The following is a 26021-nucleotide window of genomic DNA, read 5'->3' as shown; positions in this document are numbered from 1 at the left end:
CTAAAGCCTACACAGACAGCCATTTTGCTTTTTTAATCTCCTGTCTGGTTGTGACATCATTGTCACCTCCTAAACAGTATCAGAAATTTCTGTATGCAGTTTTGCAGGTGTTCTGTCCACAGTATCTAAGCCTTTGAATCTGTTCTTCACCTCCACTACATATAGGGTTGCTACCTATCCGTTTTTTTTTTCAGACTATCCAGAAATCAAACTGATTGTGTGATAGCCTAGAAAACACTGTTCAAACTCCAACATCAGCAGACTTACTATGCTTTTCTGTTTAAAAAAAAAAAGGTATCACAAACTAGGAAAAGAGGAAGTTCTTTCTCCCCCTGACATGACCATGACATCACAGAATGGACGAAAAGCAGGCAGGGAGAGGGGAGAAGATGGGTGGGGCTTTGGGAGGTGTGAGATGTGCGGCCTTGGTCCAGTTTTGAGTTGGCATCCCTAACTACATATTCACTTGAATAACTAATACCTTTCCAAATTTCCTATTACTTCATTTTACTGAGAGATCATATTTCATGTGGATAATTGTTTTTGCCTTTGCAGGGTGTTTTCTTTTTCCCCACAGCTGTGTGACAATTAAGTTAGTATGTTTAACTAGAGGGAGTGTGAGGGTGAAATTCCTTACATAAGGAAGTATAGAGTGAATGTTAGCTATGTCCATGATGTGCAGAATGGGTGATTTATGTCCTGTGGATTAATGAGTTTGCACTTATTAGGTCTTGAGTCATCTCCTCGTAACAAATCCCTTTTTATCTGTTATTATGCAGTGCAGTCTTCATTGTGCAGGTGATAAATGTAAATGGTTCCAGTTAGTGAGTCTTGTACCACTCTTTTATTTTTTCTGCATTGCATATGAAGGAAGGCAGGAACGGGCAGTACTAAATTTCCTGTATTCTCTTTTGTTTTCTTCTGTCCGCCCCCAAGTTGTAATCTTGTTTTCACTGGCACAAGACCTATTTTTCATAAGCCGATAGCTTTCAGTTTTTTCATTTATTATTTATCATATGGAGTTTTTATGACAGCTGTAATCTTTACTATCAGTAGTTGCCTAGCTTTCAGCAGCAGTTTTAAGGCATGCTGGTTTTAACGCGACTTCACAGACTGAAGACTTCAACTCAGTTTTTCATATTTGCATATTATAAGAATTATCATGAATCTCTTTTAAGTCTGTCATCACTTTATGTTGAAAGATGACTGATATCAAAACCATAATGCAACTGTAACACTTTCAGCTCTGTAGTTACCTTTTCTTTAATAAAATTTGGTTTGACTAGTTTTTTCTTGTATTTGCTTTAGAACTCTTTCTGCAAACTTGACAATCACTTGGTCATTGTGAAGATGTTTTGCCACAGAACTTCTTCACATCTGTTGAAACAGAATGAAAAATTTTGGGTGGAGTTAGAAAATGAAGTTAAGAGTCTACAGCAGAGGGCCATGGACCATGGCATACATTTGGAAAGGATTTTACAGGTAATACTGTTTGCACTCTAACAACTAGTAGATATTTTCCCAAATGCTTACCTGAGATCACAGAATATTGTTTCCATTAAAATGTTTCTAAACAGTTGTTTTAAAATGTAAACAACTAAAACAATCATCTAGAATATTACATAAAAATTGAAATGTGTAATAGAAGTGTTTAGCGTATGCTGTGATTACTTTAACCTTTTTATCATGTAGTCCCGATATGCCTAAGAAGATAATTAATATACAATGAATTTTTTTACAGTGGACCCAATATATGCAATGTTGTAGGAAGAATGAGCAGGCACTGTACAGTGACCAATTAAATAAGCCAGGACGGAGGCCAGGGAGTTTCAGTCCGCTTATTCTGTACTTAAGGTTATAACAGCGGAGTAAGAATGATGTAGTATTGAAAACAAAGTTGAAAGGAGAAAACAGGTGAGTTCAAATGAGTAACAGCAAAAGTAAATCAAAGAAGAGGGAGGTGTGAGGTTATGTGAATGGGTGAATAACAGACTGAAAAGAGTAAAGCATAGAAAAAGCTGCAGGTGTCATGTATGTATAGCATACTTCAGCAAAGCAGTACACTAGACAGAGAGGAGGGCATTCTGCTAACATGACATTTAATTAGATGAAGGAGACAAAGAATGTTTTGATTTATTTATATAAGTGGATTATTTCTTTCCTTAACACAGGTATTTACTGTTAATTGGTAGAAGCGGTTTCTGGGGTAGACAGCCATATACTTACCCTGAGAACTGATCTCAAGAGTGAAAGACTGCAACACTGAATGTTTTATTCTTGTAGCTGCAGTATATCCTTGAAATATGCAGAAACAGATCAGCAGACAGTAACTCCTTGCATTGAGATATTGGTATGTAATTGTACTATCAAGATAGGAGCAGTTTTTGGGGAATCTGGTTTTTATTACCTGACAGTGCTGCCCACAGTTCCACAGATGAAATGCACCAATTATGAAATGCTTGCTTTTCTGTTTGTTTTGGAAAACGTTAGTTAAGGATGTCAAGTGTAGCTGTTTAGTTCCTTAGTTCAATGGTAGAGAGCACATGGTAGTATTCTAACTTGATATAGAGTTTTCAGGGTCATGCTTTGAAATAATGTAAAAATCCCACCCTTTTAAGACACATTCCACAGCATAGTTCACTTTTTTTAAGTGGGCACTGATGTGGTCCATATAGAAAAACTTTATTGAGGGAAATACCTTAGAAAGCTTGGCAGTTGTGGCACACACTTTGAGAACTTGTTATCTGTTATTTTAGAATGACTTTACTCTATGTAGATCATGACTTGAGTTTTAGAGATGCTTATACAATCGGATGCTTCAAAAGAACCATATTTTGAGCTCCCGTAGACCCACACCTTATGCAATGTTGCTTTTTGATGGTGCTTGCAGATGAATGTAGAAATGCCATATCTTCAGCACACTGCCCACTAATTGAAGTCTGGTTTGCTGTTTGTACAACATTTTGTCATCCTGGAAAGAAAGGAGCAGGAGGTCATAAATAAACCCTGTTATATACTTAGAATTGTTAGAAGTTTTTGTTAAGGCAGGACGATATGGTTGCTGTTCATAAAGGATAGTCACATTCCAAACAAGAATGTAAATACATAAGTGTGTAAACTGATAAATGTATTTCTGCCGTAGCTTAATATTTTATGCAGCATTGATATCCCTGCATCAGTTAAACTAATTATTTTCTATTACGATCTATCCCCAAAAATGCCTGAAGTAGGCTGCCATGCTGATGTGATTTAATTTTAAAGTTAAAATTTTTGCCTTCCTGATACAAGTTTATTGGGACAAAGAGTATGCTGTGATCAGAAGAATATTTACTGTCATAGTATTTTTTCTACTTATTTAAACAATTTAAATCAAAGTACTATGATCTCTTGCTCTTTTTTAATTTCTCATTTAAGTAGTGTGTCAGTTTTTATTTTTTTAGAAATACAGCAATTTAAGGTACATCTGAATGTCAGACTTGAAATAGTAGCTTTTTAATGGTTTTGTTCAGACCCAGAATTGTAGTTCCAATGTTCCAACCAAACATTCTAGCTGATGTGTGGACCTTGTCACTTGATAACCATGTAAAAAGACTAACTGCAATATTTACACACGCTTAAACTTTTTTTTTTTTACTGGCCCTTTCTCTAAAATCAGTGACTGGAATAGTTACTTTATTTTCTCAAGATTATGAAAGTCTGGGTTAAATATCTCTCTTTAAATTGCCTACATGATGTCACAGATGTTGTAACAAGTACTACAGTAAATTGCACAAAATTTCACAAAAGGAAAAACATGGTCTGTAGAGGGACTGCAGAAACTGCTTCAGGAAGAAAACTGTATGAGTAGTGCATACAACCTGCTTTCTTTGAATGTGGTAGGCTTAACATTGTTTAGATGGGAAGAACATGTTGTGGTCATTTCAGAAGTAGCAGACCATCTCAAGCATCGTAACTGCTAAGTCATTAGACCAGCATGTTCTACAGATGACAATTATTTGCAATTGGGAACTGGGACATATTGTATGGTAGCTTCAAAGGAGCTTCTAAACTAAAAGAACTGACAACATTTGCTATGAGATGGCACTCTCCGTGCCTCAGAGAGAACTTGTTTTTATTTTATTTATTAGTTAATCCATTAAGCTCTGTGGATACAAATGTCTCTTTTCAGAGGTGACCCTGGATATCTGTCTGGTAGTGACTGTAGATCAGAGTGTGTGTATATACCTTTAAGAAGCATTTCCAGATGTAAGCACGTGCATATAAATAGTGAGCATGTGCAGGCAGCAGTGCCATTTTGAGAGAACAGCCAGAGTGTTAACATGTATGAGTGTGGCAGTCAGTCTGTTTATATGTTTATTTAACTTTAAGTTACAAAGCCTCATTCCTGATGTGTTTGTGTGTAATAAAACTGCTTGAACTGAACCCACGAATGTTCATCTGTTTTACCCTGACCAGACGAGGGATAGTGACTTGCTCACTCACATAGCAGGCAAGTGGAGGCTACAGGAACCAATCCCTGTACCACAAGAAGCAAGTTGTTAACAGTTCATAGCCTTAATCCTTTAAATGAACTGCCAGACTGCTCTTTATTGTGAAGCTTAGGGAAGCAGAGTCATGTTTAGGGCTGTAAATTAAAATTACCTGCAAGTAACAGGATGGTAAAGCTACAGGGAACATACCACAGCAGGAGCTATATTACAATACTCCTGCTACTTCAGTTAGTTGGGTTTTCCATTCAGTGAATACAATGTCTCATTACGTTTTTGAACAGACTGGTTCACACACTCCAAGCCCAAGGAATATCTATCGAAGACATATAAGAACATAGTGCTTCTAATGCTGGAATAAGTCACAGTTTCATTTTACTACCAAGAAAGCAAGCATTAACGAGCACTAGTCAACTGTAGGTTGTAACAGGAAGGGCTGCTGACCAGCTTGCTCAGAAAACAGATGTAAGCATCTAACAGTATTCTTTTTCATCATCAGTTATCTGTAAGAAATGTATACAAAGGAGCCTTCTGATTTGATGTGGAAGACCCTATCGTTATTCTAAAAATCTGTTAATTTCTCTGTGGATACACCAGGAGCGGCCTTAGGTGAACTGGTGCCCTAGGCAAAAGGGCTCCATGGCGCCCCCCACCACACCACTTGGCACCCCCATCCCGGTCTACCTACAGCAAATAAATACTGGAAAAGTGCCCCTGCTAGAGCGGCACCCTAGGCGGCCGCCTAGTTGGCCTATGCCTAAGGCCGGCTATGGGATACACTTTCTTGATATCGTTATATGCTGTGCATTGTCCTACTTAGGATGGCTGTGCCTTTTAAACAAAATTGTTTGTGCTCGGTTGTGTCTTGCATTGCACACATTTTACGGAGACTTTGGTAGTCCAGTTACAAATGGTCTTCAATGGATCCTGATAGTCAGGGTGGCAAGGTATCAGTATCAATGTCTGTCTAAAACGATAACGCCTGGGACATATTGGTTAGGTGGGGTAGTGCTTTTATCTCAGAAATTCCTATAATATGGAGCCTTTTAGGTGAACAGTTTTTTTAAAACTCAAACCACTCTCTTGGAATAGTCTTTAAGACAAGGTTACTGCCTTGCAGCATCTCTCGTAATTTTACAAAAAACTAAAGGAACACTTCAGAAATGAATAAAATGTCCATGCTTTAAGGTAACTGTCTGACTCTATTTCCCTGGTAATCTCTCCTCTGTTAGCACATGCCTTTCTTATTAAGTTGTCCAAGCAGTTGTCTATGTATAAATTACATGTTGTATGTCTCCTGTCACACAATGATATCTCAAAATGACTGGCACACCTTGTATAGTTGCGCTCTGTAAACAGAGTCCAGACTGTTTAGATCATGTATATTTTTAATTTGTTATGGTATGTTTACTTTACATTGCATTTCTGTTTTCTTTAGGCATGGATCACATTTGAGGATGACTATGCAATTCTTTGCAAAGAACTTGAGGGCTTGAGATCAACAATACCTTCCACGGGGTTGGTGGAAGAGTCAGAAGAACGACTGGCTGAAAGAATTGCCTTATACAAGGTAAGCTTCTGTTACAAATGTTTAATTGTGGCAGACTGTATGGTGTCATCCTAGCAGGCTATTACATATGCTAGTTATAATGCAGCTTAATCAATGTCCTACAGAATAGAATTATTTCGAATATACTTACCTTTATGTTGGTGAGCTATTTTAAAGTCCATTTTTATTTCTTAATTATCTGTTAAACATTCTTATGAAAAGAATGCAAGCATTCTTATGTGATTTTGGCATTCACCTGGGCTGTAGAACTGAAAACATCAGTGCACATTGTATTGTAATTTGAATGCCTCTTAAAGTGTTTTCCTTTATTTTTATAATATGCATACCAGTGGCTGGAGTATCTTAAGGCATGCACTTGGAATCCATTTGGCTGTGGGTGCTTTTCCTTCTTTTTGCAGGAAAAGCAAACTTTGCTGTCTCTGGCAAGCTCATCTGATCTGAGGCACATAGCCTACTATTAGATAAATCTCTCCACTGATTCAGTTTTATTCAGCATCTCTTCAAATAACAGGAACAGCAAGCTTTTGAGGAGATTTTTCATAGGATGATTCAACACATATAAATGGAACAGTGCTGAAGTTGTAATGAATCAGGATGCATGCCTTTCTTGTCAGCAGTCTTGGTTTTACCAGATGCATGTCATCAGTATCAGGGGAACCACCGTGTACGTGCAGGCACAGCTGCAGAATTGGAAGCGGGGTCTCACAAACCACCACTCCTCCATTTATTCTTAGTTTTTCTGTCATCACATCACTTCCAATGAGCTCCACAAGTTTGGTGGGGGCCTACATGTTTATCATGTGTTTGCAGGTTTGTCCTATACTTTGCCTGCCTGAACTGTTTTAATTTCAGCCCTTGGTGTGAAACAGTTACCCCAGGTGGTGAGTTAGTATAGGACTGATGAGATGCCATTTTAATCATTATCATATTGTTAGTATATAAATATAGACCCTGGAACTAGGTATGGGTAATTTTGACTAACATGGTAATTGGCTAGGCTTAAAATGGTTCACAGGGGCAGTCAGCCTAGTCCTCACCTATAAACCTATAAGAAGTGGCCTCACCAAAGACTTTCCTATCTTCTTTTCTTTCTGATTTTGCAGTCGCACTTTAATGACAGGTGCCTATACAGATAATCTCTTGGATGTTTTCAGGAGGCAAACAGTCGTCATGTTGCTGTGCAGATATTTTCATGTTAAGAAACCTTGATCAGCAAAATCTTCTATAATTTTGGCTGTTTCAGTTGCAACATCTAATAACCATGCCTTTTAACCTCTGATCACCAGAATCAAGGACAAATTCAAAAATAATCAGGGACAGTTTTTAAAATATTAGTCCTAGTAACTCTAAATACTGTATTTTATATGTAGTCGTTTTTACTGTAACTGGAGCTTTTCTCCCCGGGCCTCCTCTGAAAATGGGCATCTGCCCAGTCAGACTTTCCTGGTAAACAAATGTAAATAAATAAATAAATAATTAAAACCTGAGATGATGACAGAATAAGAAAATGTAAATTAACAGTCATTTTTGAAGTAAAATAAGCATATAACTCCAATTATTATCTTTGTTTAGTAAGTGTAATCCATCATCCTTTCTCTCAAAATTGCCAGCTTTAAGAGGGATTAGGAGTAACAGAGCCAGATTTTGAGCCAAATTCAGGGACGCCTCTGCATGTCAAGGTATGCCTGTAGCTATGACCAAAGCCACCGCTACTCCCTCTTCAGCAGTTGCTGTTAACTGAGTTTGCATGAGTAAGCAGGTGGTTAGTACTGTGTTATTTTGTTTCCCACTATTTGCTGGCTGTACTTATATTTACAGAAGTTTTTCAGCATAACGTTGGAGGTGCAAAGACAACACTTTGGATAAAATATTTACTTAAAAAGCTGCATTGATATAATTGGAAAATGTATAGATTACTGGCTTATTTATGACTACTCAGTGTTCTGATTCAAGACAGCAAAAGCATGTACACATGTTGGTGTCCATCAGCACAGAACCAAACATACACACAGTAAAATAAATCAGAACTTAACTCAAATATGCCTACTTCCATGGGTCAATAATGTTGGCATTTTGCAGCTCTGCTTCATGGAAATATAGAATCAACTTTTGTGTAAGGTTAATATAATTTTTCCATATTTCTCACTGACTGAGAGGCACAGTTTAAAATAATAAAAATGTAGGTTAAGCAGTGAAATTGCATGTTGCAGCTTAATACAAATTATATAATATCTTTGGCAAGTGTTGTATTATAGCACCTACTAAATGAGGGCTGCCATTTTTTGTATCCTGATAAAAAAAATTTTTTTAATCTGAAAAGCATTGTTGCATCAAGCTCCATTCTAAGCAAGAAGTGAGACTTTTCTTTAGCTTTTCCTACCTTGGTCGGGTCCTTAGAAATGAAAACAACGATATGGAAAACCAAAACATGTACGAATGCGCACTGAAAACTGAAAACTTTACTTTGTTACTTAAACCGGCTTTAATGTTGTACTTTAATTTGTCTGTGCCACTTACAAATGTCATGGGTGGCATTTTCCTCAACCTCTTCTTTTTTTATTTCAGAAAATAACACCCTGCAATCTGAGAGATGTGTGTGAAATGGAGATAAGACAATCTGATGTAAAATAACTTAAAATGCCAGTTTTCATATGCTGTATTCTGTTTGTTTTTAGTAGCTCAAAGCATCTCCTAAATGCAGTAATGGTGTTTTGTATTTCTGTTTTGAATGATGTTAACTTGCAGTCATGTGTATATCATCAAGGATCTATTTAGCATTGACAAGTCACTGCCTTGGACAAGAAAACAAATGATTTATACTTATTACCAGGGATGAGTAAGAACTGTGCTAGTGTAAAATGTATTTTTCTGTGGTAAAATAAAATGTGAATGTTATTAGTTCTGAGTTTTTTTAGCCTACTTTGTTTCATAGCTACCACCTGAAAATATTTTGTTTTATTTTTTTAGCAAATAAAGAGTGAGCTGGTTGGCAAACATCCCATGCTTTACCAAACACTTAAGGAGGGGAAGGCACTGCTCAGCTCTGTACAATGTCCAGAGTTAAAGACCAAAATTGCAGAGCTAGAGAATCAATACCTCTCCTTATCCAAACAGAGCAGCCATGAACTACATCGACTAGAAACATTGCTTGAACGATGGATCTGGTGCGTAACACAGCTCGTTATTTATTTATTGTAATAATTCATGTGTTCAGCAACCATATGGGTGGCACAGTGGAGCAATGGACAGCATTGTTGTCTCACAGCAAGAGATTCCCCAGTTCGATTTCCGTCTGGGGCTGCCTTCTGTGAGGAGTCTGCATATCCTTCTGGTGTTCGCATGGGTTTCCTCTGGGTGCTCTAGTTTCTTCCCAAATTCCAGACATGCAGTAGGTTGGTCATGCACTCTAAATTGGGCATAGATGTGAGTCTGCATGTGAGTGTGTGGTATGGAAGAACAGCTTCAACAGGTGTAGCCGCTCAGTGGTGTGAAACGTAGCTCTAGATGATTGTCACTGTTGAAGGGACACCCTGACCCCATGTGCAAAACAAAAATGGGAAAAAGGGCTTGTGGATGGATGGTTCAGAGACCATGTATGTCCCACGCTGTTCTCCCGTTGGGATGTTTTTTTATTAAAAGAAATTTTTATATCTGCCATCTGGGGCTGCCAAAAACATTTGAATTATTTATTTGAAGGATTTAGTGATTCATTCACAAGATGTCTGTTCTTCATTTTGATTTATATTAGCAGTTTGGTAATCAAAATGTTCAACTGGTTACATGGTGCCAACTCTCCTCCTTGCAGCGATGTTAAACACCTTCTAGATTTTCCTTTCTTCCACTAGCTTGGCTAAAATTATACAATAGATGTATGTAGTCTGTATACTCTGCCTATCTGTATACCTGCCTGTCTATCTATCTATCTGTTTGTAAGTTCATAGGTGCATAGGTTGGTACTAGGCTATCGGCCCTAGGGCCTATACAAGCCTAGCCATAACAATTCCCTGGCTATTTCTTCCCACACTATTTACTTCTCTGGGCCCCTGTCTAGCAGGGCAACTGACATGATCCCCAGGGTGAATTTCCTTTCTCTCATCCAATCGTCAAGGTTCCTTTTCAAGAGGGCCAAAGAGGCACTCTGCTTGACATGTATGGGCAGTCTATTCCAGAGTCTGGGGAGTCTCTGGGTCAGGAACCTATCCCTCCAGCATGTTTTGTTTATTGTGATGACAAGGTTTAGATCCCTGGAGCGTGTGGCTCTGAGGGATTGGGATTTCTTTAAGTGTAGCATGTCTAACAGCTCTGGTTTGACATGGCCTTGTATGTTAAGCAGAGATCGCCTCTGAGTAGGCAATTTGCGACAGAGTATAGCTGGAGTTTTTTAAGGCGGTCAGCATAGGACATCTGCTTTAGGCCTGTGATTCTTTTAGTGAGATATTTCTGCGGCATTTCCACATGTTGCAGATATCTTGAGAGGTACATACCAAATGGGGCATTGTATTCTGTAATAGGTCTAATGAGGGATGAGTACAGTGGGACAATGACCTCCTTTTTTCTGGATGAAAAGCCCTTAGTGATGAGGTGTGCCACATAGAAGGATTTCCTGACTGTTGTGGCAATGTGGTTATTGAAGGTGAGACCACTGTCCACCTGTGTCCCTAAGTTTCTTATCACACTTTCGGTGTTTAGTGTACTGCCATCTATGTGGTAATTCACGGGTACATGTTTTTCCCAAAGGGGATAACTATACATTTCTTGGCATTGAGCTTGAGCCCATGGCTCTGGCACCAAGCATCTGTTTCTGTAAGGCCCCACATAATTTGGGGATTCAATAATGGCTCCCAGTTTGCAGTCGTCTGCAAACTTTGTTAGCCAGAGTCCCTTAGTGTTGGTCTGTACTTCAGAGAAGTAGATGACAAACAAGACCGGTCCCAGGACTGAACCCTGAGATACTCCACTTGTCACTTGTCTGGAACTGGATTTGGAGTCAGCTACTTTTACAATGTGGGTTCTGCCAGTAAGCCAGTTGGCAACCCATCGAGTGACATAGGGATTAATGCCCAGCTTAGTAGGTCTATCTATGATTCCAGAGTGGGGGGTGGTGTCAAAGGGCTTGGCGAGGTCCAGATAGGTTGTGTGGACCGCCTTACCCTATTCCATGGCTCTGGAGACTGATTCGAAGAAGTCAATCAGGTTCAGGAGACAAGATCGGCCCTTCATGAACGCAAACTGGGTGGGGTCCAGTGTTTGAAGGTTGCCAATGTCTTTGTGTATAAGTTCCATGATAATACGTTCCATGGCCTTGCAGATCAGGCTTGTCAGACTGATTGGGCGGTAGTTCCTGGGATCCAAGTGGATCCCCCCTTGTGGAGTGGGATAACTGTAGCTGTGCACCACTCAGTGGGCATGAAGCCTAAGGTGAGGCTGATGATTAAACATGACACTTAGGTGAGGTGCCAGTTAATTTTGTAGTTCATGTAATACACAGCCCGGGATGTCATCTGGTCCCATGGATGCTGTATTCTTAGCTTTGGAGAGTGCGTTTTTTTACCTGTTTGGCTGTTATTACAGGAATTTGGCAATCTTCCGGTATTGAGATGGGCCATTTAGGGGGTGAAGTTGGCACTGAATTGATCTTCCAGGATACTGGCAATATCCTTGGGATCAGTATATTTAATGCCATTCTGTTGCAGCTCAGAGCCGATCGGAGCATTGCCATTTAAATTCTTGACATAGCTATAGAATGCATGAGTGGATGTGCTTGTACAGTGCCTTAGTGTAGGATTCAGCAGTCAAACTTTCAGTTCCCATCTGCATGGGTGTCATGACGTTTGTCACTTCTGAATTGAGTAGCATGAAGTTGGCTTTGGAGAAGTTTTTTATGCAGGTTTCCTTACCAGAGGTGGGGGTGGGATGTGGATGTTAAGGGTGATTAGCTTATGGTCAGACATGACCAACGAGGGGGTGACCATAGGTGTGGAGCATCGATTTCCCATGTTGGAAATGACCAGGTTTAGGATATTGGAGCCCCTGGTGGGACTATGGATTAGTTGATCCAGGGCATTGGAATTGATGCATTCCAAGAACCATTGGGCAAAGGTGTTGGTGCACGAATAGTTTTCCCAATTAATGGCAGGGTAGTTGAAATCACCCAGTATTAGGGTGTTTGGTTGTATCTTAATATTTTCCAGCATGTTTAGAAAGGTGTAGTGAGAATCTTGGGGCATGGTGGGGATCTGTAGCAAGCTACAGGTTGGATTGCAGTCTTACCTAGTGTTAGTTGCACCTGGAGAATTTCAGACGCATTGTGTTGGGCAACTAGCCTGGTGATGTGAATATCCTTGGTGAATATGGAAACTCCTAATGCAAAAATTCCCCCGTTGTACAGGACCCAATAAAGGCTGTCCCACAAACGTTGCTGGTTGGAATAATTGTTTCAAAGACTCTGCAGTCCACGGAAAATTTAAAACACATAAATAATTTATTTGGATAGTACAAACAGAACGATATAAGTTAAAAATTTAAGCGCTTTCTTTTCCAATACTGGAAACTTCATCAGAATAACTGCTATTGTTCTGTCGAACGTTTTATACCTTTGTGTTAATTACATTCAATTAAACCCACATAATCAGAGAACAGCACTTTAAAGAAACAAGTCACTGTGGTTTTGTCTATAAACAGTTATATATGTAGTAAATAAATGGATGTGGTAAACATATATAAAAAAACAACTGTAAATAATACTGATGACTAAAAAATATATATATGATCTGATGCTTACACCTGGAAACTTGGTCCAATATAGTCCATGAATGAATAAATAAATAAATATCCATAAATATACTTAAGATACTATTAAATAATTAATTACTGAAAACAGTTTAAAACATCTGAAAGATGATTGTAATAAATATAAATATAAATAATAAATCTCAATAAATTGTAACTTAAAACACACGAGTACCAGTATATGTACCCTTATAATAAACATTCTGTGTTAATTCATGTGTAATGTATTCAAAATAGGAAAATATATGTGTGATGTGATATAAGTGTAGATATATTTAAAGATGTGTATGATATGTATAACTTAATATATAATTTGAATATAAATAAAAATAAATATAAATAAAAATAGATGGGTAACAAATAAGTAAAATTGTGAATGAAATTATAAATAATAAATAACATTTAATTTTACTATTTTTGCTAATTTTCATTCGTAAAATTCCTTTAGTTTTTGTTTTTGTTTTGATTTTTTTTTGTTTTTGTTTGCCCTTAATTTTAGGGCAGGTAAAAGTGACACGTGGTCATTCATCCCTAGGGGTGTGTTGGAATCCAATCGCAATTGCCAAATTAATTCTTTGTAACCAAGCTGGTTTTCCCAGTCCCCCCCCTCTGTTGTCCCTAAATATTGTTTCCAGAATCCAGAACTTAAAATTAGCTTCCTTACAAAATAGTGTGTGTCAGTAAAGGGCATTGGTTTCCTTTTTCCTATTAACGTCATACATGTGTTCGTAAACTCTTTGCCTTCGATGTCTTTCCATCTTACCGACATAGTATCCCCAACATGTAGTACAATAGGCCAAATATACCACTCCACTGGTATAACAAGTACAATATTGTTTCCCTTTAAATGTAGTTGGAATGGTGGGCAGTTGTAGTTCCTCTATGTTTGCTATAAATATACATTGAGAACATCTTCCGCATCGGAAGGTGCCTTTTATGGAAACTCCTCCACCTTTAGTGTTTCGGTCCTGGTTTGGTGGCCAAAAAGTGTGGTAAGAGTTGTAGCCTGGTATTGCAGGGGTGCTTTCTGGAGCCTTGAACCAGGTCTCAGTTACTGCACAGATATCGATGTTCTCCATTTTTAGAAGTGCCTCGAGAGAGAGTGCATTTGGAGGTTTAGACTTCTAGCATTTAGTAGCATTACCTTCAGAATTTGCATGCTTGTACCTGTTACGGTGGTGGTTTTGTCCTTTGAACTTTGCCAAAAAGTTTTTGTTATGGGACCACTGGGACATGTATTCAGCAATGTAGAACAGTGTGGGCTTTATCTTTAGCAGTGATGAGACAGACATATGTTATAAAACATTCTGGTATTCTCACTCTATGTATGCTTTTGTGTGAATGACAGTGTTTCTATGTACTGCCATTTGCATTTGTAGTCAACTAGATGGCAGTAACTAGATATTTTAGAATTTATCTAGCAGCATTTAAAGCATTCACAGGTAAATGGAAAGAAGGCAGTTTCATCTTGGTAGGATCCTGCGGTGGTGGTGCTGCGGTAGCGTTGTAGCCTCACAGTTAGACGTTGCCTGTTCGATTCTCAGTTAGAGCGTCTTCTGTGTGGCGACATGTGTGAGTGGGTGTTCCTTCGTTGACGGTTGTGTGTTAGGCCCGGCAAGACAGCATGTAAAACTCTACTGCCAATCATTAGCGGACCGGAGTTCCGCTGTGGCGACCCCTAACCGGGAAAAGCCAAAAGACACAAACAAACAAGGAATAATCCTTTAACTGCATTATCTAGGGAGGAGTGAGATAAATATTGCAGTAGCCACTGAGGGAATTTTTTTTTTTTGCTGTATTGTTATACGATGATTAGATACAGAAGTACTATACTTGCCTTGGGATAGTCAGTGCCACCATGCTTTTAAAGGAACATTAAGAATAGCAAGTGTATTTAGTTTGGGGACAATGTGCATCAGAGAAAAGGTTTTGCATACTGCTTACCACTTTGTCAAATTTTGGAGAAGCACATAAGTTGTGAGAAAAAAGTACATTATTATAAAAAACTTTTAGTGCTTGCAATAGTGAGTAGTATATTCCTGTTTGAGTGTACTTTGTTGCAGTCGGTCCAGATTCGAACTGAATTCACCAGTTTCTGTTTACATTACTTTTCAGTATTCTCATTATGTTAAACTGTAACTTGTAGCTGTTATCTGTTAGCAGAACTGGGCACAGCAGGCAGTCTGCTCAGTGACATGTTTGTATTTGTGTGTTAAAAAAAAAGATTTTTACACTAGAAATGAAGGTGAAAAGGGACTTTCAGAGCCAAAGGAGAGCTCAATCAGTCTGTCACATTACTGTTTTTATTCTCCATGCTAGGTATGCAATACCTTTGCCCTAGCCAATAAACCCTTTTTAGAAGTAGCTACACAGGTGTATCAAATCAGCCAGTGTTTGACATCATACAGTTAGCACCTGTAGTCAAAGGTCTTTGTATCAGCAAGCAGGAGAGAAGCTGTAGTAAAATCTTAATGTTTGCTAATTAAAGTATCACAAATGATATTATTTAGTGGTTGTATCACAGAACTAATGAAGAACAATGAAACCAGCCAGTCATGGAAGTTACTGAATGTTTCACCAGGGTGTTGTCTTTCTGTATTTCCTGATGGAGTGCTCAGTGGTGGAGCACAAAACAGATACAGCAAGTCTTCATCTGTATACGAGCTTTATCTAGGCAAAATGCAGATGGGATTTGCAAAGCAATGTGCAAAAACGTACACAATTACATATAAACACTGCTTAGCATAGCACTACAGTGAATTAAGGCTTTCAAAAAGTACTGAAATGTTCTGCAACACCAACACTTCAGTTCTTCATATATACATATATATATATATATATATATATATATATATATATATAATATTTTGGAGGGGGTGGAATGAAACAAAAAGTTGATCTGATTTGCAAATATCCTTTTACTTATTTAGGTAAAATCTAAGTTGTCTATGGACATCAAGGGAGTGAAGTATTTTTTCCCCACAGTTTTATTAGGAAATAAAGTGTGTAGGTTAATAACCTAGTTTAGGGACAGTTTTCAACATTTTAGGCATGAATGAGGGGTGACCCTTAATGACACCCTATTCTTGTGAAAAATAAGAAAAGGAGGACTAGTCATAAAGGCCTGCAGCTCTGAAACCCTTCTAGGAGAGGTGGGAGGTACCAGAAGAATGGTTTTCCAAGAACAGAATTTGAGAGGAGCAGAAACTGCTGGCTCAAAGGGAAGCAGAGTATTTTTTCCAGCACAAAATTAAGGTACCAAGCAGGGGGTGTAGGTTTCCTTAATGGCTTCAGGTAGTGCATGCCTTTAAGGAACTGTTTAACCTCTAGTATGGTGTTGGTGAAAAGAGTGGGACTGAGAGGAAGACAAGCAGATGTAGCTGAAATGTGTGCTTTAATAGATGAATACACTAGTCCAGATTTCAGTAGATCAGGCAGGTAAAAGGGGACCAGTGGAGTTTTAGGTTGAACTGGGTCCTGTTTTAGTCAGGCACCATAGTGAAGATATTTTCTATTTGGTTTTGTAAGATTTCCTGAAGGTTTTCTTCCTTGATGGAGAACCTTCAGCATATCCTCATCAGAATCAGTGTCTTCCTCTTCCTTATCAGAAGAGATTTCCAAAGGCCTCTTTTTTGAGGAAAGGAGGGAAGAGTGGACATCTGAGTAGGCTCTGTGAAGGAAGGAGGCCTAAGTGCCATGATGAAAAAGTCCATCCACTCCTCCTTTTCCTGGGACATCTTGGGGAAGGAAATATTTTGGTTTTCTGTTTCTTTTTCTTTGGTACATCTGCTTGAACTAACCGGGGAGGCTCAGATCCCTAATGTAATTTGATATTTGATCCTGGGATTTCTTTTCTAACTAGAATCTCTGGTATGCCCTTAGATCTCTCTGAAACAATTATACATTTTTACCCCTTCTCACCATCATCAGTTGCTTCAGACATGCAATCAACAGATGCCATACTGGCCTCTGGCATATCGTGGGTTCTAAGGCCTCAGTGGGTATGTCTGAGTTTGACTGGGCAGCAGTGCTTTCAGCCCTTTGTCTTTTAAAAATTTTCTTATAGATGGGCAGTGGGATCCACCATCTTAACTTGTGAGAGGCATTTTAAATGCTGTGTTTCCAAATATAAGTTGAGAAATGAAAGTCAGTTTCTTAAGGTCTTAGGGACAAACGACTAACAAATAAAACAATTTTTATAATCATTCTGTCTGCTCCTAGGCAGAAAAGACAATGGTAGTGTACATTCTTGTAAGGAGTCTGCCTGCTCCAATTTTACTTTTCCTCCTAGCTGACATCTAACAGAGCAATCAGCAGCAATACAAGTGAAAAAAGTCAAGGAAGGTCCCTAGTGAGGCACTTATCTGAACCAGTAGCAATGACCATGTGTAGAACAGATCAATGGGTGTGAGACCTGTTTTTGAAATGGCAGTGAGATAGTCTGAGGATTTATGCTCATGCATTCACTTATGTCCCCTTACACCCATGGGCGTAGGTCATACATTGGTCTTATGGCTGTATGTAAAGTTATGGCTTTGGTACCCCTTCCAGATGTCAACATTGTTTGGTGAGATAACCCAACAGTTTGGAATACTGCGACAGTGATCAGTACGATATCTATTGCTATTGTTAAGTTGTTGCACAACAGTACTTTCTTCATTCCAAAAAAAAAAAAAACTTAATCTGCCTTCCATAAAGATAATGTCAATAACGTCTGCAGGAAGGCACAGTTTAGCTCTTTTCCCCCATGTTCAGCCAAGATCTAAAGACATCAATAAGCTTTGGGCTGGCTGAGCTGATATATGATAGGTTTGTGCCCATCTATGTTAGTTATGTAAGGTAGGGCATTGTTTTCCTATATTGCACCTTAAATGCAAAAGTAAATTGTTTGACTAGAAGCTGATGCTGGAAGGCTAACCATTTTAAATGTATAGGGCTATGCAGTGATATGTTGATAATGCAAGCTGAACATCTGTCAACCCTGTTGTAAGCTACTTTGATTTTACCAGCAATACTTTTGTAGAGATTTCCCAGTGGAATGGTACAGTAAGTAAGTTTTGGGAGTATCAGGGCACACGTTAGAACTATCTAGCCTCCTAAAATTCAGATCTACTACAATGAAATCAAAATATAGCCTCCCACCAGGACAGGATACTGGATGAGTCAAACTTATCAAAACATGCACACACTAAAATTGCAGCTAAAACCACCAAAAACATTTTTTTTTTGTAGGGTGATAAGCATCCTGCATTCCTGTACCCCTTTTTCTATATATACAAATTCTATGATTGCACAATATTAAAGAAATTAGAAGGCACACACTACAAATGAAAAATGACTCATACAGTTGCAGTCTTGCAGTAGAGCTGACAGGTAAAAACAGTCAAGGAGGTGAGTTTTCCACAAGCATGACTTGTCCGTTATTCTTATTATTACTACATTCAACAACTCATAGAGTTTCCCTTCAAAGTCAGGCCTAAACTCAAATAAATGAGATGATGTTCATCGTGTTTCACTGTTGCAGTCATTTCACTTGGGTTATCCTGCTGGCAGGGTACCCGCAGTCAGCCAGAGTTCCAAAGTCTAGGTCTGGCGTCGGTTGCTGTCGCCTCTTCCCTGATGTCAGTGCGCCAGGGGTATAAAAGATGCAACCAACGCCATTTTCTTCAGTCTTTCTTGCTGCGTGGTGCCTGAAGCAAAAGCAGTTCGCAAGTGCCGGTTGGCCGACTCCTGAGATTTTCGAAATCGAGTTTCAGAACCGAAGTCTTCAATAAAGCTAAGTACCCCATTGGGGAAACTTTTTCTTGCTCCAGACAGATGTCAGTAAAAGTTAACAATTGTATTTCTTGTGGGAAGCAAATACCTCATAAGGACTTTCACTCTTACTGTATTCCTTGCCTAGGCCCTGACCACGACGTTACTAGTTGTCGGTTTTGTGCTAGATTCAACAAACGCACTATTAAGCGTCGGTTTGATTTTGCTTTACATTACTTTGGCCTAAGGTTTAACTACATAATGCCGTCGGAAAGAAAAGGACAGGCATCCAAGGTCCAAAACAGACGATGAAGCCTCTTCTAGGCCAGTCGCTGGTTCGCCGTTTCTCAGTGAGGCACTTTCGCAGCCCCTGACACCCACTACCTCAGAGCCACAGGCCATATCCGACTCCCACGTGGAGACACCTAGGCCTCTGGAAACTCAAGGTATTGCACCTGTGGAAACTATTCCCTCAGATGGGTCCGGAGCCGCTGAGCAGGCATCGGCTTCTGAGGGTGTTTTTAGACCTTCACAGCTTACTATTAAGTCCATTGCAGCAGCCAAGGCAAAGTCAAAAACACCATTAAAGACAAGGAAACAAGTGCAGCATTCTCCTGGACAGTCATCTATGCCAAAGAAACAGATGCTTAAAATGACCAAAGACCTAATTACTTTGATCAGGGGTTCCCATTCCCCTCCTGATAAAAGGCCTAGGCAAGACACTGACTATGATTCCTCTGACCAGGTTTCTATTTCCTCTGATTCCTCTTCAGATCAGGGATATTCTCTCCCTCCCTATGAGGACTCTGATGCAGAAGAATGTATACCTTCAGCCTCTCCATCTGAGGATTATTCTTTTGGGGAAACCCTGCACAAAATGAGGGAGCATTTCCATTGGGAGAGTCAGGATTACTCAGAATCCAAGAAAAGGCTCAGAGACTTTCTTTTATTGCCTCAGCACAGGCCCCTGGCTGTCCCTCCTGTGCTTGATATTGTTGATGATGTTTTCTCTGAATCCAGTCTGTCTCCTGATTCTTTACCCCCTGCTCCAGTCAAGCCAGACAGGTATTACAGGGTCCCTGACTCTCATAAATTTCTTTACAAAAACCCTGCTGCGATCCCAGAAACAATTTCTCAGGGTCCCAAAGGGGTTAAGGCTTCCACTGCTAAAAACCCTGTCCCCTCTGATAGGGATTCCAGAGCTCTGGATAGATGGGGAAAAAAGTTTACACTTCTGCTACTTTAGCTGTAAGGGCTTTAAACTGCCAGTTTCACATGCTTAAATATCAACAGTACCTAATGTCTTTGTTAAAACAGAAAATGCTTACACTCAGAAAGTCCTGACAGTAAGGAAATGCAGGATTTATTGCATGCAGCTGAACAAGTGGGAAAGCATACTCTGCAATGTGGTTTTGATTCATTAGAGGCTTCTTGTAGAGCCGCAGTTACAGGCTCTGTCATTCGAAGGCATGCTTGGTTGAAAGAACAAAGTTTACCTGAACATGTTAAAGTAAAATTATTGGATGCTCCACTACAGCATGATACTTTGTTTGGTGTTAAGGCAGAAGAGGTGTTAAAGAAAATGGAGGATAAAGCAAAATCAATGCAGACAGTAAAGGATTTCTTACAGGTTCAACCACCAAGGTTTAGCAGAAACTGGCCTTCAAAAAATTGGTCCTTTCCGGTGTCAGACAGGCCACAAAGAGGTAGATACAGATGCCCAAGAGGCAGATCTCAGCCCAAAGGCTCCTACAGACCTAAACAATGGGGTGCTTCAGCCCCCAAAGGAGGAGAAGACAAATCACAACCTTATAGGAAACAGTCCCAATGACTTCCCTCTACAAATGCCAAACATTTACCTTTTGGCAGCACCCCTAGGGGGGAAAGCTAGCACTTTTCTCACAAAATTGGCACATAATTACCCAGGACAAATGGGTACTGAATATTGTTTCTCAGGGTTACAGGTTCCACTTTCACACCCTTCCAAAATCAAAAGGTATGCCGGACCTGCCACAAAACCAATGGGCAGAGGCACAAAAACAAATTGCTGCTCTCATGGACATGGGAGCTATTCAAAGAGTACCATAGCAAGAACAGGGACAAGGATTTTACTCAAGACTTTTCCTAGTACCCCGAAAGGACAAAGCCTGGAGACCAGTACTGGACTTGTCAATCCTAAATACTTTCCTGGATGTTCCAAAATTCAAAATGTTAACACTGCAGCAACTTCTACCCATGCTGGGCAAGAAGGCTTGGCTAGTTACTTTGGACCTCAAGGAGGCATACCTGCATGTCCCAATCAGACAATCTTGCAGAAGATACCTCAGATTCATAGCTGGCTCAATGCATTACCAATTCTCTGCACTTTCCTTTGGCTTATCTACTGCGCCCAGGGTCTTCACAAAATGCCTGGCACCAGTAATCACATTTTGCAGACAAAGAGGAATTCAAATATATCCCTACTTGGACTACTGCCATATTCAAGCAGAGAGCAAGGACATTCTTCTAAAACATCTGGCGTTTGTAAAAAGATTACTAATTTGCCTAGGGTACACAGTAAACAAAAAGAAATCAAAACTAGTGCCCTCTCAAGAGATAATATTCCTGGGTGCAAGCTTAAATACAACTGCCCAGATGGCTTATCTCACGGCAGACAAGCAAAAGCAACTGACTCATTATTTTCAAATGATGGCAACAAAGACCGAGCTCCCTGCAAGAAAAATTCTGCAGGCCCTGGGCTTCATGGTGTCCTGCATTCTACTAATTCCATATGCAAGACTGCATATGAAGAAACTACAATGGTATCTAAAAAGTGTTTGGACTCAACATTGCCACAGCCTGGAAACAATAACAACTTTAATTCCCTGCCTACAACAGGAGTTTCGATGGTGGTCCTGGGCCTGTCACCACAACAAGGGACAGCCTTTCACCTTACCCACAGCCAGGCAGACAATAACAATGGATGCATCGGATTATGACTGGGGGCACACACGGCAGGAAAATGTATTCAGGGCAAGTGGCCCAAGGAACAAATGCATCTTCACATCAATCAAAAAGAGATGCTAGCTGTACAGAATGCCCTGACAGCTTTCAAGGACCTACTACATCCAGGACAACTATTAATAAAGACAGACAATACCACAGTTATGTGGTATATAAACAAGGAAGGGGGCACACATTCCTACCCCCTCTGCAGGCAAGCCATGACTTTGTGGAACACAGCACTGACCTATCAAGTACATCTGCAGGCACAATTCCTGCCAGGAATGAAAAATACACTGGCAGATGAACTAAGCAGAAATCTCATGGATCCTCACGAATGGAAACTAAATCCACATGTCTTCAGCATGATAACAAGGAAATGGGGAAGCCCAGACATAGATCTTTTTGCCTCCCCTCACAACTGCCAACTACAGAAATTCTGCACAAGAACTTATCACTCATAAGCATGGAAAGTGGATGCTCTATCATTCAGCTGGAAAACCCTGACAGTTTATGCCTTCCCTCCACTGCCTCTTCTTCTCAAGGTGCTCCTAAAAGTCAGACACGAGAAGCCAAAAATTATCCTGATTGCCCCAGACTGGCCACACCAGCACTGGTACCCAAACCTATAGAGCTTGTCTCAAGGCCCAGCCTGGCCTTTACCTCAAATTCCTCATCTTCTGACTCAACAAAACAATCAGATTCTGCACAGTCAACTCAGAACCTTAAATCTGGCTGCATGGCAGATAATATAGCCACTCAGACCACACCTCTCTCTAAAGCTGTTATGGATGTCATTTTAGAAGCCAGGAGGCCCAGCACTAGGAAATCTTATGCAGAAAAATGGAAGAAATTATGTGCTTGCAACCAGGCACAAGGGCTCAAACCACTTGTTCCACATATACCTCAGATTTTACAATACATAACTGAGATGCTGAACAAAGGCCTATCCTTCTCATCTGTTAAGATCCATGCCTCTGCCATTTCAGCTCATTACAATACAGAACCTCCTATTTTTTTCACATCCACTACTAAGACAATACCTCAGAGGGGCAAAAAACATAATACCCCAAGGAGAGCACCAATATCTACTTGGGACCTCAATTTTATTTTAGAAAAGCTCACACTGCCTCCTTTTGAACCAGCCAGCACAGCAGATATAAAATTATTATCATGGAAAACTGCTCTGCTCCTAGCAATAACTTCAGCAAGAAGAGTCTCAGAGTTACAGGCATTAATGGCAGTGGAAACGTTCATCATTTTTCACCAGGACAGGGTCTCTCTAAGGACAAACCAACATTCATGCCAAAGGTGGTTTCCGATGTGGCTCTTAACCAAACCATTCATTTGCCAACTTTCTATCCAAATCCCCAGAATAAAGGGGAGAGACTTCTGCACGCTTTGGACATACACAGACAGCTACGATTCTACTTGGACAAAACAAAAGCTTTCAGAAAAACTGAGCAACTGTTTGTAGCCTATGCTGCAGGATAACAAGGAAAGCCTATCTCAAAGCAGACAATTTCAAAATGGATAGGATATTGCATTCGCTTCTGTTATGCACAACATGGCAAATCAGTACCTAAGGGCATTAGGCCACATTCTACCAGAGCAGCAGCCACTTCAGCAGCCTTTCTCAGAGGAGTACCAACCAAAGACATTTTAGAAGCTGCAACCTGGAGTTCAGTGAACACTTTCACTAATCACTACCACTTACCTCTCTACTCTAAATCCAGAGAAGGCTTTGCCACTGCAGTTCTGCAGGGCCTGGTAGCCTCTCCTAATCCTATTTAGGCCCAGCCACCCAACCTCAGCTTTGGGATTCTACCCAAGTGTAATGACTGCAACAGTGAAACATGATGAACATAGTACAGTTGTGTACCTACCATAAATGTAGATGTTCTAGTGTATTTACTGTTGCAGTCCAGGTTACCCACCCACCACCCCCCTTTTCATTGCTGGGACTTTTCTGTACTTCTCAACTCTGTACAACCTATGTGGTGTATTTGCTTGTAGATTAAGGAAATGTTTATTTTAGTACATGCATGCTTTTTGACATAATTTTTTTTTCAGCCTTCCTATCTGGGGGCACCTGACATCTGGGGCAAGAAAAACTGAAGAAAATGGCGTCGGTTGCATCTTTTATACCCCTGGCGCACTGACGTCAGGGAAGAGGCGACAGCAACCGACCCCAGACCTAGACTTTGGAACTCTGTCCGACTGCAGGTAGCCTGCCAGCAGGATAACCCAAGTGTAATGACTGCAACAGTGAATACACTCGAACATGTACATTTGTGGTAGGTACACAACTGTACTTTAATATCTCTCTGGTGGCTATCCCAAGGGCAACAGACACCATTTTGCTAACTGGAACTCATAATCAGACTTAAGGCCAGATCCAGAAACTCATACATTTACCCACAAGAGTGCTGTGTGGCTAAGCACAGAAGAAAATGGTCCGTGTCATTGCAACTAATGGAGCTCAGTAACACAAACTGTTTGTAGTTCTGTGTGAGCTGTCTATGCTTAGGTAATGAGATGGAAGGGGTACATGGTTTACAAACACTGTAATACAGTTGTGAGTTTGATTCACTGCTGTAACCCAAACATTGTGGCCCCCCATGATATGAACTTGTACAAAGTACAAGAAAAGCATGTGCACAGGACAGCTGCAGCTACTTCCAGTGCTACATGCAGCTTAATAATGTTTAGATTACTGTGCATGTATGGATAGCCAGGTTTCTTACTCTACCAGGCCACTACCACCTGACATCACTTTAAGACCACATTACTGGGATCAGCATGCAGTTCACCAAGGTAGTAATGCAGTAAGTTGTCATGTGAGTTGATGCACATCACAGAACCCTGAACTGTTTATTTCATGCAGTCTCCATTTGAAGGCCCTTTTGTGAATTACAATTTGCAGTTTGACACTACCTGGCATCTAGGGCACAAACCTATGTTGAACTTCTGGACTACTTTTTTTAATGTGGTCTTTTATATGTTAACGTTATCATTCAAGAAGTTGCTATGCCTTCTTCTACCAATCCCTCAGTGTCCTGAGTATGACCTGTGATCTTATGGTCTCATATGTTTTAATCCTTGTACTGATAATAAAAGTTGAAAATGTGTTCTGGTAAGCAATTTCTTGATATTCTATTATTTTACTGATAATGTTTTCTAGCTTCAAAGGAAAGTCAGATGAGCTGAACAGATGGCTGGAGACTGCTATGCAGAGACTAAACTACTGGAAACAACACTCTGTCAATGTGCCGCAGGACTTGGACACTGTAAGAAACCACCTCACACTTCTCCTTGTGAGTATGACATTATATTCTGTCTGTGTTCACTTTAGTGAGAGTCTGAAATGTACAAAATGTGTTTTCAACTGAATTTTGCTATGTCAGTATATAGCACTGAAACTTTAATGCGCTTTTACTTGCATAATATTTAACTGAGACCGCTACAAACCTGTATGGCTGGGTTAACTATTAGTCTTATAACTAAAGCGTTGTGTGCTGCAGTAGCTTTACCTGGGGACATAAATTGTTGCTTAAAGTAAACATAGTTATACTTGTCTTAATGAGCTGCTTGCACTAAATATATTGTATCTCCAAGCAAACATGTCCAGGAGGTACTCTAGTAAATCATGAAAAGGTAGTCATTCTCTGTGCAGAATGCTGTTATCTACTGTTATTCCTCTGAGCCAGTAAACATGGAAACATTATACTAAGTGCACAGCCAGAGATTTGTTCTGTGCAGCATTTAGTTCTATGCTTTGTAGATGACTAGTTGCCTCCTGAAACAGATGAGTATGCATGTCACATTTATCTGACAAGGGATTCATGGTCTCAGTGGGAAGAGTTGAATTTGAAATGACATTCTTAATGTGCATGTTTTGTGGTAGCAGTACTTCTCTACAGTTCTCAACTGCCAGGAAATTTGACTTGCATATTCTTACGTAATACATCTGTAAACTTAGATGAAGAAAAGTCTATAGTATACATATATATGCACATTATATTTGCCACTTGCATATTCTTACGTAATACATCTGTAAACTTTTAGATGAAGAAAAGTCTATAGTATACATTTATATGCACATTATATTTGTCACACTTTATTGTCAGCTGTTACAGACATTTCATTCAAAGCACATGTGTATGAGACTGGGAAAATAAATCCATTAATAGGATGGGATTCACAGAGGGTTAGTGAAACACAAAAATGAACAGCTAGTGGCCACGTGCTGTAACATCGCAGCCTAGTGACTTCTCCAGGAGTTTCTGTAGTTACATTCTCTATTCTACTCTTTCTTATTGCTTGAATCCTCTTAAGGCAGTTTACCATTTGGCAAAATCTTTTTCTTCTGAAGTTCAGAACAATCATTTTTGATTGACTTGATTGTATATTTAAACTGGATATAAAATACACTGATG

General features: G+C 39.8%; 1 protein-coding gene across 1 annotated transcript in view; it reads left to right on the top strand.

Moving 5' to 3' along the window:
- SYNE2 (spectrin repeat containing nuclear envelope protein 2) overlaps nucleotides 1–26021 on the top strand; it is a 3814665-nt gene that overhangs the window by 2866122 nt on the left and 922522 nt on the right. The window contains exons 96-99 of the mRNA XM_044073561.1: nucleotides 1309–1482; nucleotides 5926–6057; nucleotides 9025–9221; nucleotides 24767–24899. Of these exons, the coding sequence (XP_043929496.1) occupies nucleotides 1309–1482; nucleotides 5926–6057; nucleotides 9025–9221; nucleotides 24767–24899 (636 nt within the window). The remainder of the gene's footprint in view (nucleotides 1–1308; nucleotides 1483–5925; nucleotides 6058–9024; nucleotides 9222–24766; nucleotides 24900–26021) is intronic.

The sequence above is a fragment of the Protopterus annectens genome, chromosome 6.part0 (genome assembly GCF_019279795.1).
Source record: "Protopterus annectens isolate FY-2018-M chromosome 6.part0, PAN1.0, whole genome shotgun sequence".
Lineage (NCBI taxonomy): Eukaryota > Metazoa > Chordata > Ceratodontiformes > Protopteridae > Protopterus > Protopterus annectens.
The sequence above is the reverse complement of the archived record's forward strand: the minus strand, read 5'-3'. Positions and strand labels throughout refer to the sequence as shown.